Raw genomic sequence first — 13,223 nt, forward strand, 5'->3', positions numbered from 1 at the left:
TGATTTTTAAAATATTTTCTACATTTTCCCCATTCTTTCTGGAACTTTTGTTTGGGCTGTTATTTATTATTTATACCCCGCCCATCTGGCTGGGTTTCCCCAGCCACTCTGGGCGACTCCCTATTGAATGGTAAAAACACAATACAGCATTAAACATTAAAAACTTCCCTAAAGAGGACTGCCTGGAGATGTCTTTTAAAAGTAGAATAGTTGTCTTTTAAAAGTAGGATAGAATCATATGAGAACAAGTCCTCAGTGTGTCTGGGATCCATACCATTTAGGCACCTGAATTTGCCTTAGGACTACAGTGGTACCTCGGGTTACATACGCTTCAGGTTACCCAGAAATAATGCTTCAGGTTAAGAACTTTGCTTCAGGATAAGAACAGAAATTGTGCTCTGGCGGCGCAGCAGCAGCGGGAGGCCCCATTAGCTAAAGTGGTGCTTCAGGTTAAGAACGGACCTCCGGAACAAATTAAGTACCAGAGGTACCACTGTATGACCATAGTAATGTGGTTACTGAAGTCCATACCTGATACCAGTTGAAATTGCTTCCAGTTGTGTGTCTTCCATTTTTGAAAATATTCACTCCCATTTTCTCTCTTTTCAAAAGGGTATTATTGACTACATCTTCTACTCTAAACCTCAGCTGAATATTCTTGGCATCCTGGGACCTTTGGACCACCATTGGCTAATAGAGAACAATATAAGTGGCTGTCCACACCCGCTCATTCCTTCTGACCACTTCTCACTTTTTGCACAACTGGAGTTGGTGCTGCCTTTCCTGCCCCCGGTAAATGGAATCCATCTGCCTAGCAGGAGGTAGTCAAGTACATTTTAGAGGGCAACCTCAGTCTAACTTGTAAAATTGTAAAATCTGAATATAGAGGAGTGAGGTATGGCCAACAGGGATCTTTCTTAATGATCTTAATTTTAAATCTAATTATTTCATAAAGAAATAGTAAAAGCCAGGTGCTATCAGACACACAATTCTGAGCCCAACATGCTTTATTTACTGTTAGACAGGGACTGGTGCGTTGACACCTCTCTTAGATTTGTTACAAGTAATCTGTTCTATCCAATGTAATATTTCATGCCTTGAAAATAGGGAGTTACTATAATAAATTCTCTTTGCACAGATATCTGTAGCACTACTTTTTTGAGGCCAGTAGTAAAACATCAAAAGACCATTCTTCCATACTTCACTCCCTTCTTTTTCAGACTTGTTTGTTTGTAAAATATAGAATTTGAATTTAGCCTTTATTGATTGTATATGAACAACAGAAAACCTGATTTATGAGATTTTGTACTTAAAAAAAAAACAGATTTGGAAAATGATTGTATTGTAAACTAAGGCTAAATTTTTATCTGTTTCATGTGTTATAAAGGCCAGCTTGTAAAAGAAGTTGCAGCAGGCTTTCTCTGCTAATGATTTGCACTGTTAGGGTTTTTAGCCCTTATGTACTACTTCATTTTTTAAAATTGAGAACACTGCTTTTAAATCTAAATTTGGTTAAATGATAGCAAATTTCTTCAAGCTAGTTAACATACATACATTTCTTTTCTTTTAACTTAAAGCAACAGCACAAACTTGTTCTTGGAACAGATAAGCTAAGCAGTGACTGATTAGGCTTTGTGGATTGATAGCTCTTATCGATATCTACATTCTAACATTTTTCTGTCAGAAGTGGAACAGCAGAATATTGTGTGAAAGCTTTTTAGTTTCTGTGTTAAGTCTCTCATTTCCTATCTCCACTGTGCCTGCTTTATTTTGTTCTCAATTAGCACTGCCTGTGCATGCAGAGAGAACCTGTGCATCCTCTTTTATTTTTTTTAAAATAATGTTAACATTTTGTGAAAATTTTATGAAGATACTTTTGTATAAGCTGTGGCATCTATTTTTTTTTCCTTTGCAAAGCGTTGAATATCACTTTTTGAACACATTCAGATGGTGGGTACACAAATTCTAAGCTTCTGATACCCATGCACTGCTTCTTTCAGTGTCATTGCACAATGCTGTTTGTTTGGTTTGTTCTCCCCTCTCCACTTAATACTATCATGTGAAGTCCCTTTCAGTTTAAGCATATTCCTCAGTCATTCCTCAGTCATCATTCCTTGAAGCTAAAAGTATACAGTCTTCTGTTCTATGAAGCAGTGTAACTAGAGATGCATTTTCAGTACAGGTTCCCTAGACAACATTTCAGATCGAGCATTAAAGTGACCAAGTCCTATTCCACAAAGTGTCAACAAAACCAAGGTTGTAGTATGCCCTCATAGTGCCATTAGTGTTTGAAAGCCAAGTACGGTATATATATATACACACGGCGTATGTATATATAATCTGTCCATAAAAGGGAAATTCTATCTAATCCTTAGCAAACATACCTTCATTAATAAGTCTGTTTCTTATTTAGAGAGAGAACTTGGTCAAACTGCTTTTGTTTCAACTGCAGGCAGAGAAACAAAAGCTCTTTCTTGAATTGAGAAATTCTGAATATAATGAATTAAAAAATGGGTAATAATGATTGAAAATTTTATAAAGAAGAAACTATAGGCACTTAGAAGTGCGCAAGCATTTTGTTTTGAAGAATACAATAAAATTGCAACAAGTTCATGTTTAGCAAACAAGCGTTTAAAATTTTTTTAGTAGGAAAAGTCCAGATCTTGAATCCTTGTCTAGGACCTGATTTTTCTTTTGTTACATGTTTTTTTAGTTGTGCAAACACCAAACATGTCCAGTTTATAATCAATACATCGGAATGCTGGTAATAATTGATGTAGTAGATTCAATTAGTAATGTTGCTTTTTCTGTTCTTGTTTTTTGGGTTTGGGGGTTATTTTGTACAAGTGTGAATAAAAGGTGTTTTACTCATGTTTCCTTAACAATGTGTTGGTAATGTGCATCATGACAATTTTCAGTGGCAATGGAGCCAATTTAGCTTGTCATACCCAGCAACCTATTTTGTTTCCTGATTATCTGGATTATTTAATTGTATGTCCAGAAAGCTTTATGGAAGGGAAGCACTTATTCATTTTATATTCCTTAGAAGGGATTAATTTTTCCTTTTAAGCTGGAGCTTGAGTGCACTTGGTAAATCCTAAAGGTTTAAGCTTTACACATGCGTTTTCACCTTTCTTTGTTCAATCTTAAATATATATCTATCTATATGAATTTATGGCAGCACATTAAAAGGTTACAGCCCGTTCATGTACTCAAGGACTCTGTTCTTGCCTGGACATGTTACAATCTATGGGCACTTGAAATTCCTTTTCCATGTTTGGCATAATAAGATTATTGAAGTATGAGAGCTCAGGAAAAAAAAACCTGATCCCCCTTGACTTCAGTGATCCTTTGGTCAGATCCCACAGTACTGAAGTGATGCTCATGCTGAGGAAATACTCCGCATCTCTGCAGAATAAGAAGTTGCACCTAATGTGTCTGGCAGTCAATATCAGAATAGTCATACTTTTAATACAGTTTTCTGCATCAAACAAATTCATACATTTCATAAATGAATGCAATAAACTATATGTGTTCACAAAATGCTAATTTCCAATAATCCTAACACTTAACTTACTTAAGGTGGCTTTGGATGTTGCCATAACAAATGTTCAGTGTTTCTTAATGTAATCACATGATTATTATTTTTTAAGGACGTAGAGCATTGGTGGGCATGAGGATCCCTTTCCCCATTCCTCTATTTAATCAAACTAGGTGTCTGACTAGGGATGGTCACATATTGAAAAACCTAATACCTACAGCCTGCCATTTCTGGATAAAAACGATCTAAAGGAAATAAAATCAATTATGGTTCAAATATAAAAGCAGGAAATATGAAATATATGGGATTCTCTATTTTAAAGACAGTGACAGAAAAAGCTCTAGGAAATGTGTGTAATTATTCTGTCCCTTTTTTATTTGTGGGCTCAAGCCTCAATTGCATCCTGAACGGTTAACTTTACAAACTTGCATCTGAAAACTCTGATAAAGTTATTTGAATTCAGCTGCGGCTTAAATGTCTAAAAGTAGCTTCAGATGTCAAGTTCCCACTTTATCTATGGGGCAAAGAACTCAAAGCCAAAATAATTGCACTATCATTTTCAGCAGAATAAATCGCACTGCACATTTTTCAAGTCAAATTTACTACTGCTTATGTAGTGACTCTGTTTTTTCCCATCCAGCCTGACTCAGTGTTTTCGTACATGTTAACTCCTGCTATACTTTTTGGTTGTCTAAGCTTTTTTAAAATGTAGGTATCTTGGTATGCTTAAGTAGTATCTAATTAGAATACCTAGTCTTTATTCACAGTACTTCTGTATAACGTGTAATGCACTGGACTAACTCTTGTTTACCATATGTGTAACAAAACAAAACAAAAACCAGCACATCATCTGCACTAAGCTCAAAGAATGTTGCATTTGTCTATAGGCAGCTCTTCAATAAGGTAAATGGGAAATTGAAAATGGTCTGATGGTAAACAAGGGCTTTTACTGTTCTCTTCAGTGGAACTTTCTTCTTGGTCAAATTTTAACTAGCTAGTATTATATTTATATACAGGGTTGTCTTTTTTTTCTTTACCAATGTATTTTCCTACTCATAGCTGACCAATAAATTCAATATCTGTTTCAAATTTCTTTTGAAGTCTAATTTATCTTTTTCACCTCCACCTGTAAAACAGAAAGGGCCGCTGGGATTGCTGTTACATTAAGTGTTTAATTCCTGGTCCTAACTACAAAAAGAATAAGGCTGGAGATGGAAAGCAGCACATGTCCAGTCCTGAAGCAGAGAGATCTGTGCAGGCCTGTCCAGTTTCTTGGCCTCTAGGAATTAAAACCTTTCTCAGGTTCCCGGGTAAAGCCGATGGGCAGGACATGCAGGTTCCACTATCAGAACACAATGTGTTCCCAGGGAATTGTTCATTAGGCAAGCTTTCACATAACAAGCTGATGGTTTTCCATAATTTCTCATGAGAACATTTCTAATCTGTGATTTGTCTGATCTTGCTCCTTCTCTTCATGGTTTCCACCCAAAATGGCTGCCACCAGCCAGCAAAACACAAGTAAGGAAGCGGGAAAACTCCATCTGTTCAGATATCGGAGTCAGCCATTCGTGTAGTGAGGTTTGGGTATAAAATTGACATATTGACATTTTGGATAACACTCGTTCTGATAGCAGGACCTGCAGGTATGCCACTAACAGTCAGGTGTACTATTTAATGAATGTGTTACAATAAGGGAAGGCAGCTACTGGAAAGTAATTGGCATGCATACCTCGGTGAAACCTAGCGTTCCAATAATTGTCAGAATGCAGTCTGGACTATCCTTTTACAAAACTAAGTTTCACAATCCAGAACCAAAGACCAGTGCTGCCGATGTGATCTATTGCAGAGGTGGAGAACTTTTTTTTCAACCTGAAGGCCACATTCCCTCATAAGCAACCTTCCAGGGGCTGCACCATTGGGGTGGGCGGGGCCAGAAGCAAAAGTGGGTGGAGCAACAAGTGCATGCATGCATTTCCAGAAACTAGTGTGTAGAAAAGGACCCCCTCCAGTTTTTAATGGGTGAAATAGTGCCTGTTGTGAAAGGGCAGGGCAAGTGTTGAAACATTTGGGAGGAAGACTGATATTTCCTCAGTAACAAATAAGGCAAAGCAAGTACCGAGTATGTTTAGGAACTGGATATTTTCTTCCTCTGTCGGAGGACTATAGTGTTCAAATATCCATAATGTGTATGTAGGTGTGATTTCCACATAGGTGAAGCCCCTCTAAAAACATAACAAGCAGCAAAGAAATGTTCCATCTATGTTGAAACTTACATATCTGCAGAGAAGCTATATATGATCATTCTTTATTCAGCTGCTCCAGTGTGGTTCAGGGTTATATGAAGTATCTTGCACATTTTTCTGCTTGCTGGAGCTGATTAGAGCTGGAGTCCCAACAACAGCTGAAGAACTACAGGTTCCCCAACCCTGCTGAAATGTCACTTCTGTTAACATTTTGCAGCTGTGTTGCATTTCTGCTGTGCTTCACTCTTAGCTGGCAATTAAGCAATTTATTAGAATCAAACACAGCTGATCTCAGGTCACCCAAACGTTCTGATCTTTGTGGAAGGATGCAGCTGACAGTGTGCAGAGCAAGGAGAAGAGGTGAGGTCCTACTTACCAAACCCAATGTGTTCCCTGGAAATAGGTGTTTGCATAAGAAGTCCACAATGTACATTGATTCCTATGGGAACATTTCTAATCAGTGATTTGCTTAATCTCTCTGTCTCCATGGATTCTTCCTGAAATGGTTGTAGCCAACCAGCAAAAAAAGAAACCTAGTTTGTCCTATCTCCCTCCCTGCATGGTTTCTTCCCAAAGATGGCTGCTGCTGACCAACAAAGCCTGAAGAGGGGAGTGGGACAACTCCAGCTGTTCAGATATCTGAATTTGTGGTATGTATAGCAAGGTTTGGGCATAGTTCTTTATGTTCGGATAACTGAATTTTTGCATAAAGAGTTGGCAGATAGCAGGATCTACATGTAATATGGATGTTTACTGTTGATAATACTTTTCACTGCTTCAGGCACCCTTACCTCTTTAAGATTCTTAATCCATTTCTAATTTTGCACCTGTGTGCCCATTCCTCAGACCAAATAGTGCAGCCGAAATTGTGCCCTCCAGAAGTTTTGGCACTCCAATTCCCACCACCCCCAGCCAACATGGCCTGTGGTCAGAGATAATGCAAACCATAGCCCCACAAATTCAGGAGGGCACAATTTTAAAATTTTAAAAAACCTTTTAGCATTATTCAGGCATTCTATCTCACATTGTGCCAAGCCCCCTGTGTCTAGCCCTTGTGTCACCATTGCCATTCCCACAGCTTTTTGCATGTTAGGGACCAAGCCTCTGGAGCAGGGGGGCTTTTTATATACTTGTGCAGGGTCCCAGCACAATTTAGAAAGCCTGAAAGACCAGGGTTCTAAATTACGCATGGAGCCTATGCAAAGAGAAATGGCTCCTTGCTAAAATGGTACAGCCCCAGTGCATGATATGGAGGGCGGTGGAAGAGGCAACAATGACATGAAAGGAGAAGGGCTGTGGAGGGCACCCCTATTCTCCCTTGGTGTGCTACATTGCTGGTGGAAGAGCCTTGTGGATTGCTGCCACCACATAGTGAGGAAGTCCATCGGTTGTATGGTGGAGTTGCAGAAGCTTAGCTAGAACAGACACACCCCCCCCCCAAAAAAAGGAAGGAAGCATGTGTATGTATGTGAAAGTATAGATTCACAAGTGGTAGTGCAGAGATTTAAAAAAAAAGTGTGGGGTACAGAGTGGGAAAAGAGAGCACATGTGGAGGTAACGGTGCAGAGCAACTTGTCAGGTGAGGAAAGGGAAGAGAAAGCTGTCTGAAATGCGAGAATAAGGAGATCTGTGGGTGAAGAAACCTGTACTGATAAAGACGGGGGTGGCGTGAGAAAGCACTGATTTAAATTAGTAACAAAAATGCTTTTCTGAACATAGTGATACAGCTCTCAATAAAGGTAATACTAATCCTCATAGCGCCTTGTATACCTCTGCTGCAAGGATGGCACCATCTTTTTCAAATGTGAAAGCACTGGTCTAGCTTCTTATATAGTTGCATGAATAACTTTCCTTTGAACTTAGAGCAGAAACTACTGTGTGTTTGTGTGTGTGTGTGTGTGTGTGTGTGTGTGAGAGAGAGAGAGAGAGAGAGAGAGAGAGAGAGAGAGAGAGAGAGAGATATAGGTGGATTAATAATAATAATAATAATATATTAATTTATTATTTATACCCCGCCCATATGTATCCCCCCCTCTCTCTCTCACACACACACACACCTGGAGTTCATGTATAACAATGAAACTGGATAGCTCGGTTAGAGCATGGTGCTGGCAATGTCAAGGCTGCAGGTTCAATCCCGTTAAGGGACAACTGCATATTCTTGCAATGCAGCAGGTTGGATTAGATGATCCTCAGGGTTCCTTCCAACACATTGATTCTATGAGAACAAACTGGATTTGAATTTTGTTGTAACAACAGTAGAAGCAATTTTCTCTGTCTTGGGAGTCCAGCAGGTGCCATGAGATTGCCTTTGCCCATTTCCCTTTTTCATTCTGTGCTTTGTGACAATAAGAGAAATGTGATTTTAATCACCACAGCAAAGAGAGCTTTTACATGTTTATTTGCATAAATTCTCAAAGCACACAGATCGTTATCAGGATCAAAATCCTACATATAGCACAGCAGATTTGCTAGCTAGGCACATCCTTTGATAGGTAGTATATTGGGGGGAGGATATACTTCAATGCAGAAGAGGCCTTGGCCAATCTGGTGCCCTCCAGATGTTTGGCACTACAACTCCCATCAGGCCCAGTTGGCGTCGCCATGCTGCCAGAGACTGGGGGAAGCTGTAGTTCAGGTTGACCAAGGCTGGCATATTGGAATCTATTCATATAAGGGCTGTAATCTCCAAACAATATACCAGTACTTCTGGACTGAAGAGCTTGGGTGTTCTGCAGAGCAAAAACTTGAGAACTACCGTAGATGAGGAAAGAATATCAAACACAAAGACTGCAAGTGGAATTCAACATCACACAACCAGAGTATGCGGTGGTGGCTTCTGACAAGATCTCACAAAGAGTTCCACGAGATCTCAGAGATCACGCTGGAAGCCACTGCCACACGATAAGCAACGCAGGAACTCCTTTCACTAGCTTCCACTAGTGCAGTGGTGTACAAGCTTTTTTTCAAAGAGGGCCAGATTTGATGAAGTGAAGGGCTGTGGGGGCCAACCAATTGAAGTTGTTAAGGTTTTTTAGGAAGTTGCCCCAGGAAATAAAACTGCCACAGGGGCCGGATTAAATTGACCAGTAGACCGGATTAGGCCCCCAAAACGGACTTTGGACATGCCTGCACTAGTGCAACAAGTTAGTTGAATCCCGCTCTAAGTGTCTTAAATCCAATCTGAAGGATACAAAAAACCTTTCAGCATGGTCCAGGGAATGCTGGCCATGCATTTCATTTCACTTGCAAATCACTTTTGACATTGAAGGGATATTCAGAATCAGATTAAGATATGTGGGAGCAGGGAGACAGGAAGAGGTGCTTAAAAAAGAGTAAAGCATTCTTATAGAAGCACCTCTATTTAAAAGTTTCCTAGCTGCTTTGGATGGGCTAGAGGACTCTACTTTTCTTTGTTTTCAGACAATTCCAGGAAGCTTAAAGGCCATCTTAGATTATCACTTTGGCTGCGACCTTCTTGTGCAAGATTTATATTCCTGCCCTGATTTACAAATGCATTCTCTGTGCTCTGTTGCCTGGCAGCTGAATGTGCGAACTCACGCCATGGTAAAGCAAAGTGGGGGTGTGAGATGATTGGGAACTTCTGTTTGTGGGTATGTCCATACAAGTATAAATGCAGTAACAAGTTTTTGATGTGGCACTCCTGCATACACAAACAGCCCCACAGAAAGCTACTTCTAAGTAAGTGTGCAAGAATCATAGCTGTGGGGCAGGAATTAAGGTGGCAAATTGTCACACAGTTTTTGACATTATGGTACAGCAGAAAAATATAAGGGAATAGTCAAATCAGACAAGCTGTACTCTTAAAAAAAAAGTAGCGATCTAGCTGTCAGTTTCTCCCATATACACTTAACTGCTTTTTCCTGATGATTTTGTTTTCTAAAGCATTTTTCTTCCAGGGGGGTTTACATCCCAGCTCTAAAATCATGTTTACTTAGAAACGTCAGGGAGTGCGATGGAGCTTACTTCCCAGTAATGCATGTTTACTTGGAAGTGCGTCATACCAATTTCCATGGCACATACTCCTAATTAGCTGTGTGTAGGTTGAAATTTTAGAGCATAACATTAATTTTATTTTTACCCTGCCTTCTGCTCACGACAGAATCCACAAGGCAGCTCACAGACACATTTGACACTGCGGAGAGTGACTTACGAGCTTCGTCCCACGTATGCTTATAGCAATTTGCATTTTTGGACCATGTAACTGATTTTTGTTATCAGTTTTTGTTCCCCCAAAGGCTGCACAAGCTTGATTAGCAGTAAACACCATGGAAATGTCTGTGCTTTTTCATTTCAGCTATTGATTGAACCAAAAGCATGAGTGAGCACTGATTCTAGTTAGAACATTTTTGGTAAGCACATTTCAATAATGACGACACAGTAAATGGCACATTTGATGAGATGTCTCTTTTAAGCTTCTGAAATGCGCAATACAGTTTAGCTTGCAATGTGCTATGATCTTAGGAGTTTGACGATGACAGAAATCTGTAAACGTTACACGGGTCGCTGTAGATGGCACATGACAAAAATATACAACTCATGTATAATCAACCCTTTGATTCACTGCACATTTAAAGAGGAATGAATTGTCATTAGTGGCCTCATTAGAAACTGGGCCATGGAATTACAGGGCTTACTGAAATCAAGTGGCTAAGCTGGAAAGAGAACCACCCTACATGATATTTGTAAGTGTGTGAATGTGTATAGGCACACACAAATGGGTACTACTTTCAAATTCTCCCTCTTAGTTGAACAAAAAACCACCCCACCCTATCACATCAGGGAGAAAAGTTTAATTGCCAGCTATTTCCTTGCTGTGCTGGGTTTCTATTTGCAGAGAGATTAAAAACAAAACATAAGGGAGCCTTAAAAATATTTTTCCCCATCTGAAGTGATTTAATGCCCATTGTACCATAAGTATAAAGAGGGCAGCTAACACAGCAATCCTATAATGTCAGTGCTATTGAGTTCTTCAACTGGTTTTACTCCTAGTTAAGTGACTCTAGGATTGCAGACTATACCACTGAATATATTGGCAGCTTTGTTCTTGGACTGAAGTGAGGATTTATCTCCATCTGACACCTTGATTTTGCACTAATACTGGAGACAAGATTCCCACTTACCCCGTTCAGAACGGAGGCTTCCTTATCAATCAAGGCCGACATGACATGAATGTTCATATCACCTCTTCCAACACAAGGAGGGATGGGTTTGTAAATGTTGATACCCCTCATATGTATAATGTTTAAAAATCAAGGTTTCTTAGAACAGCACACCTAATAAATGGCCTCTTTGGGCCACACTTAACAACAGCCAACTGCACAACATGGCAACTGCATGGTTTCTCTTTGGTCCACTTCAAACATTACAAAGTTAGTGGGTAGATGGACCATATATCCAGCAACAAATCAAAGCGAGACACAGTTCTTGGCTTATGTACATGCCACATGCTAGTTCTGAGTCCACATTACATGTACCGGTACATACTAGGAAGAGACAGAGAGAAATATGTATCCAAGTTAGATGTAACCAAATTAACCAAAGGCCCATATCACATACTTGCCAATGTGATTGCATGAGAAGCAGCCCTTTGAACAATAATAGCTGGATACTGGACATAATATAAAATTAATTGCTAATAATGTTGATGCAGAAAGTAGTAGTGCAACATGCTTGGGAGTGGGGGGAAGGGGATGGCACAGTGCCAGCTGAGTTGCAAATGCAAAATGGGTTTCTTTCTTTAAAAAAAAAACACTAAATAACAACACTAGGAAAGTAGCAAGAGAAGTCCAGATAAGTACTGGCAGCCTGACTTCCCTGTTCAGCTGATGCCAGAGAAAATGAGCAGTAACCTCCAGGCAAGTCTTGCTTGGTCCCTCCAAATTAGAGCGAAACAGAATCACCAGCCTTCTGTTTACTAATTTTATATCAATAGACATAAGCCACATTAAAACATCACTTTACATGTAAGTGTAAAATAAGAGGAAAAGGTTCTGGGAGCCACTTATAGCTGGACACCAAAAGGTGTCAAGCACCAGCTTGTTTCTCTCCCTTGGACCAAACAACAGGCCTCCTCCTCCTCCTCTCTAAGAGAAACAGGAACTTTGCACTTCTGCTTCAGTGCAGTGAAGAAAGTACTGTGTTCCCTTACTGCTTATTCTAGAGTAACCCAAAAGCCAAAAATAATGTTGCTTCATTATTATGGTTGCAGAACAAATAAAAAGTATTTGTTTATACGACTTAGCCGATGTAACTTGGCAGAGGTGAAAAGGAGCTGGCTACAGGGTTGTTGGATCATTGCTCAGGAAGCAGCTGGGACCCGACTTCCTCCAAGGAAGTGGCAGCTGAGGGGCGAGGCCTAAGCCCTATAAAAAGGACGACGGGGAGGGAGAAATGACAAAGGCTAAGAGGAACAGGGAATGTTGAGGAGCTGACACTGCAACTTCTACGTATGAGTATATAATCTACCTGGGAACCTGACGATCAAGGGAGACAACTTTTTTCACACGGCAGATTAATTAAATTGTGGGACTTGAAGCTACAATATGTGATTGTCGTTAAATGGCTCTAAGGCGGGGTTAGACAAATTCATGGAGGATAAAGGTTTGTCAGTGGCCATTAGTCATGATGGCTATATCAAGCCTCCATTTTGAGAGGCAGCATGTTGTTTGAACAGTGTGGCACCAATAGGGTGGAGCCTGCATTATACTGAGCCAGGCAATTGGTCCATCCCATTCAGGGTTGTCTACACTTACTGGCAGCAGCTCTCCGGGGTTTCAGGTAGGAGTCCTTCCAACTTTCCCTGGAGATGCTGGGGATTAACCTGGGATTTGTAAGGTTCAATGCATGTAAGGCAGATGCCCAGCCACTGAGCTATGGACTTTGTGCCTTGCTTGGGGGCTCCCCAGGTGCATCTGGTAGGTCACTGTGGGAAACAAGATGCTGGACTAAACAGACCATTGGTCTGATCCAGCTGGCCTTTTCTTGTGTCCTTATGCCCTTATTAACTTAGGCCTTTGCTTCTAGGCCCTTCAGGACTAGTTTTCTATTTTGCATTGGTAGCGATCATACTAAAAATCCAGCAAGACTGAATTTGCTCTTTGGGTGGGTAGATGAAGTCTATGTATTTCCACTCTGTTTTCTAGATTAATTTTAAAAAAATGTTTGCACAGTTAATATTTCTGTGCAGGATCTGCACATGCAGAATTGTAAAATTCTGCTGTCAAGAAATGCTTCTACAGAACTGTATAGATGAACTCTGAGTGCACGTAAGAGAGGAACTTAATTAGGATAGGGGGGGCCATCTATTTTCACAGAGCCGAAGATACAAGGGGTTACAAAATGTATAATCATTACAACTCATTATCTGAATAGCTAAAATAACCAAGTCTGCAATACATTCTCCTTTCAGTGCTGTC

General features: G+C 40.1%; 1 protein-coding gene across 4 annotated transcripts in view; it reads left to right on the forward strand.

Moving 5' to 3' along the window:
• The window catches only part of CNOT6 (CCR4-NOT transcription complex subunit 6), a 36,561-nt gene extending 33,446 nt beyond the window's left edge, over positions 1 to 3,115 (forward strand). For all 4 annotated transcript variants that reach the window (XM_033140233.1, XM_033140232.1, XM_033140231.1 and 1 more), the window contains one exon: positions 613 to 3,115. In XM_033140233.1, the coding sequence (XP_032996124.1) occupies positions 613 to 825 (213 nt within the window). In that variant the 3' untranslated portion in view covers positions 826 to 3,115. The remainder of the gene's footprint in view (positions 1 to 612) is intronic.
• The last annotated feature ends 10,108 nt before the right edge of the window (positions 3,116 to 13,223 follow it).

Source organism: Lacerta agilis, chromosome 2 (assembly GCF_009819535.1).
Source record: "Lacerta agilis isolate rLacAgi1 chromosome 2, rLacAgi1.pri, whole genome shotgun sequence".
NCBI lineage: Eukaryota > Metazoa > Chordata > Lepidosauria > Squamata > Lacertidae > Lacerta > Lacerta agilis.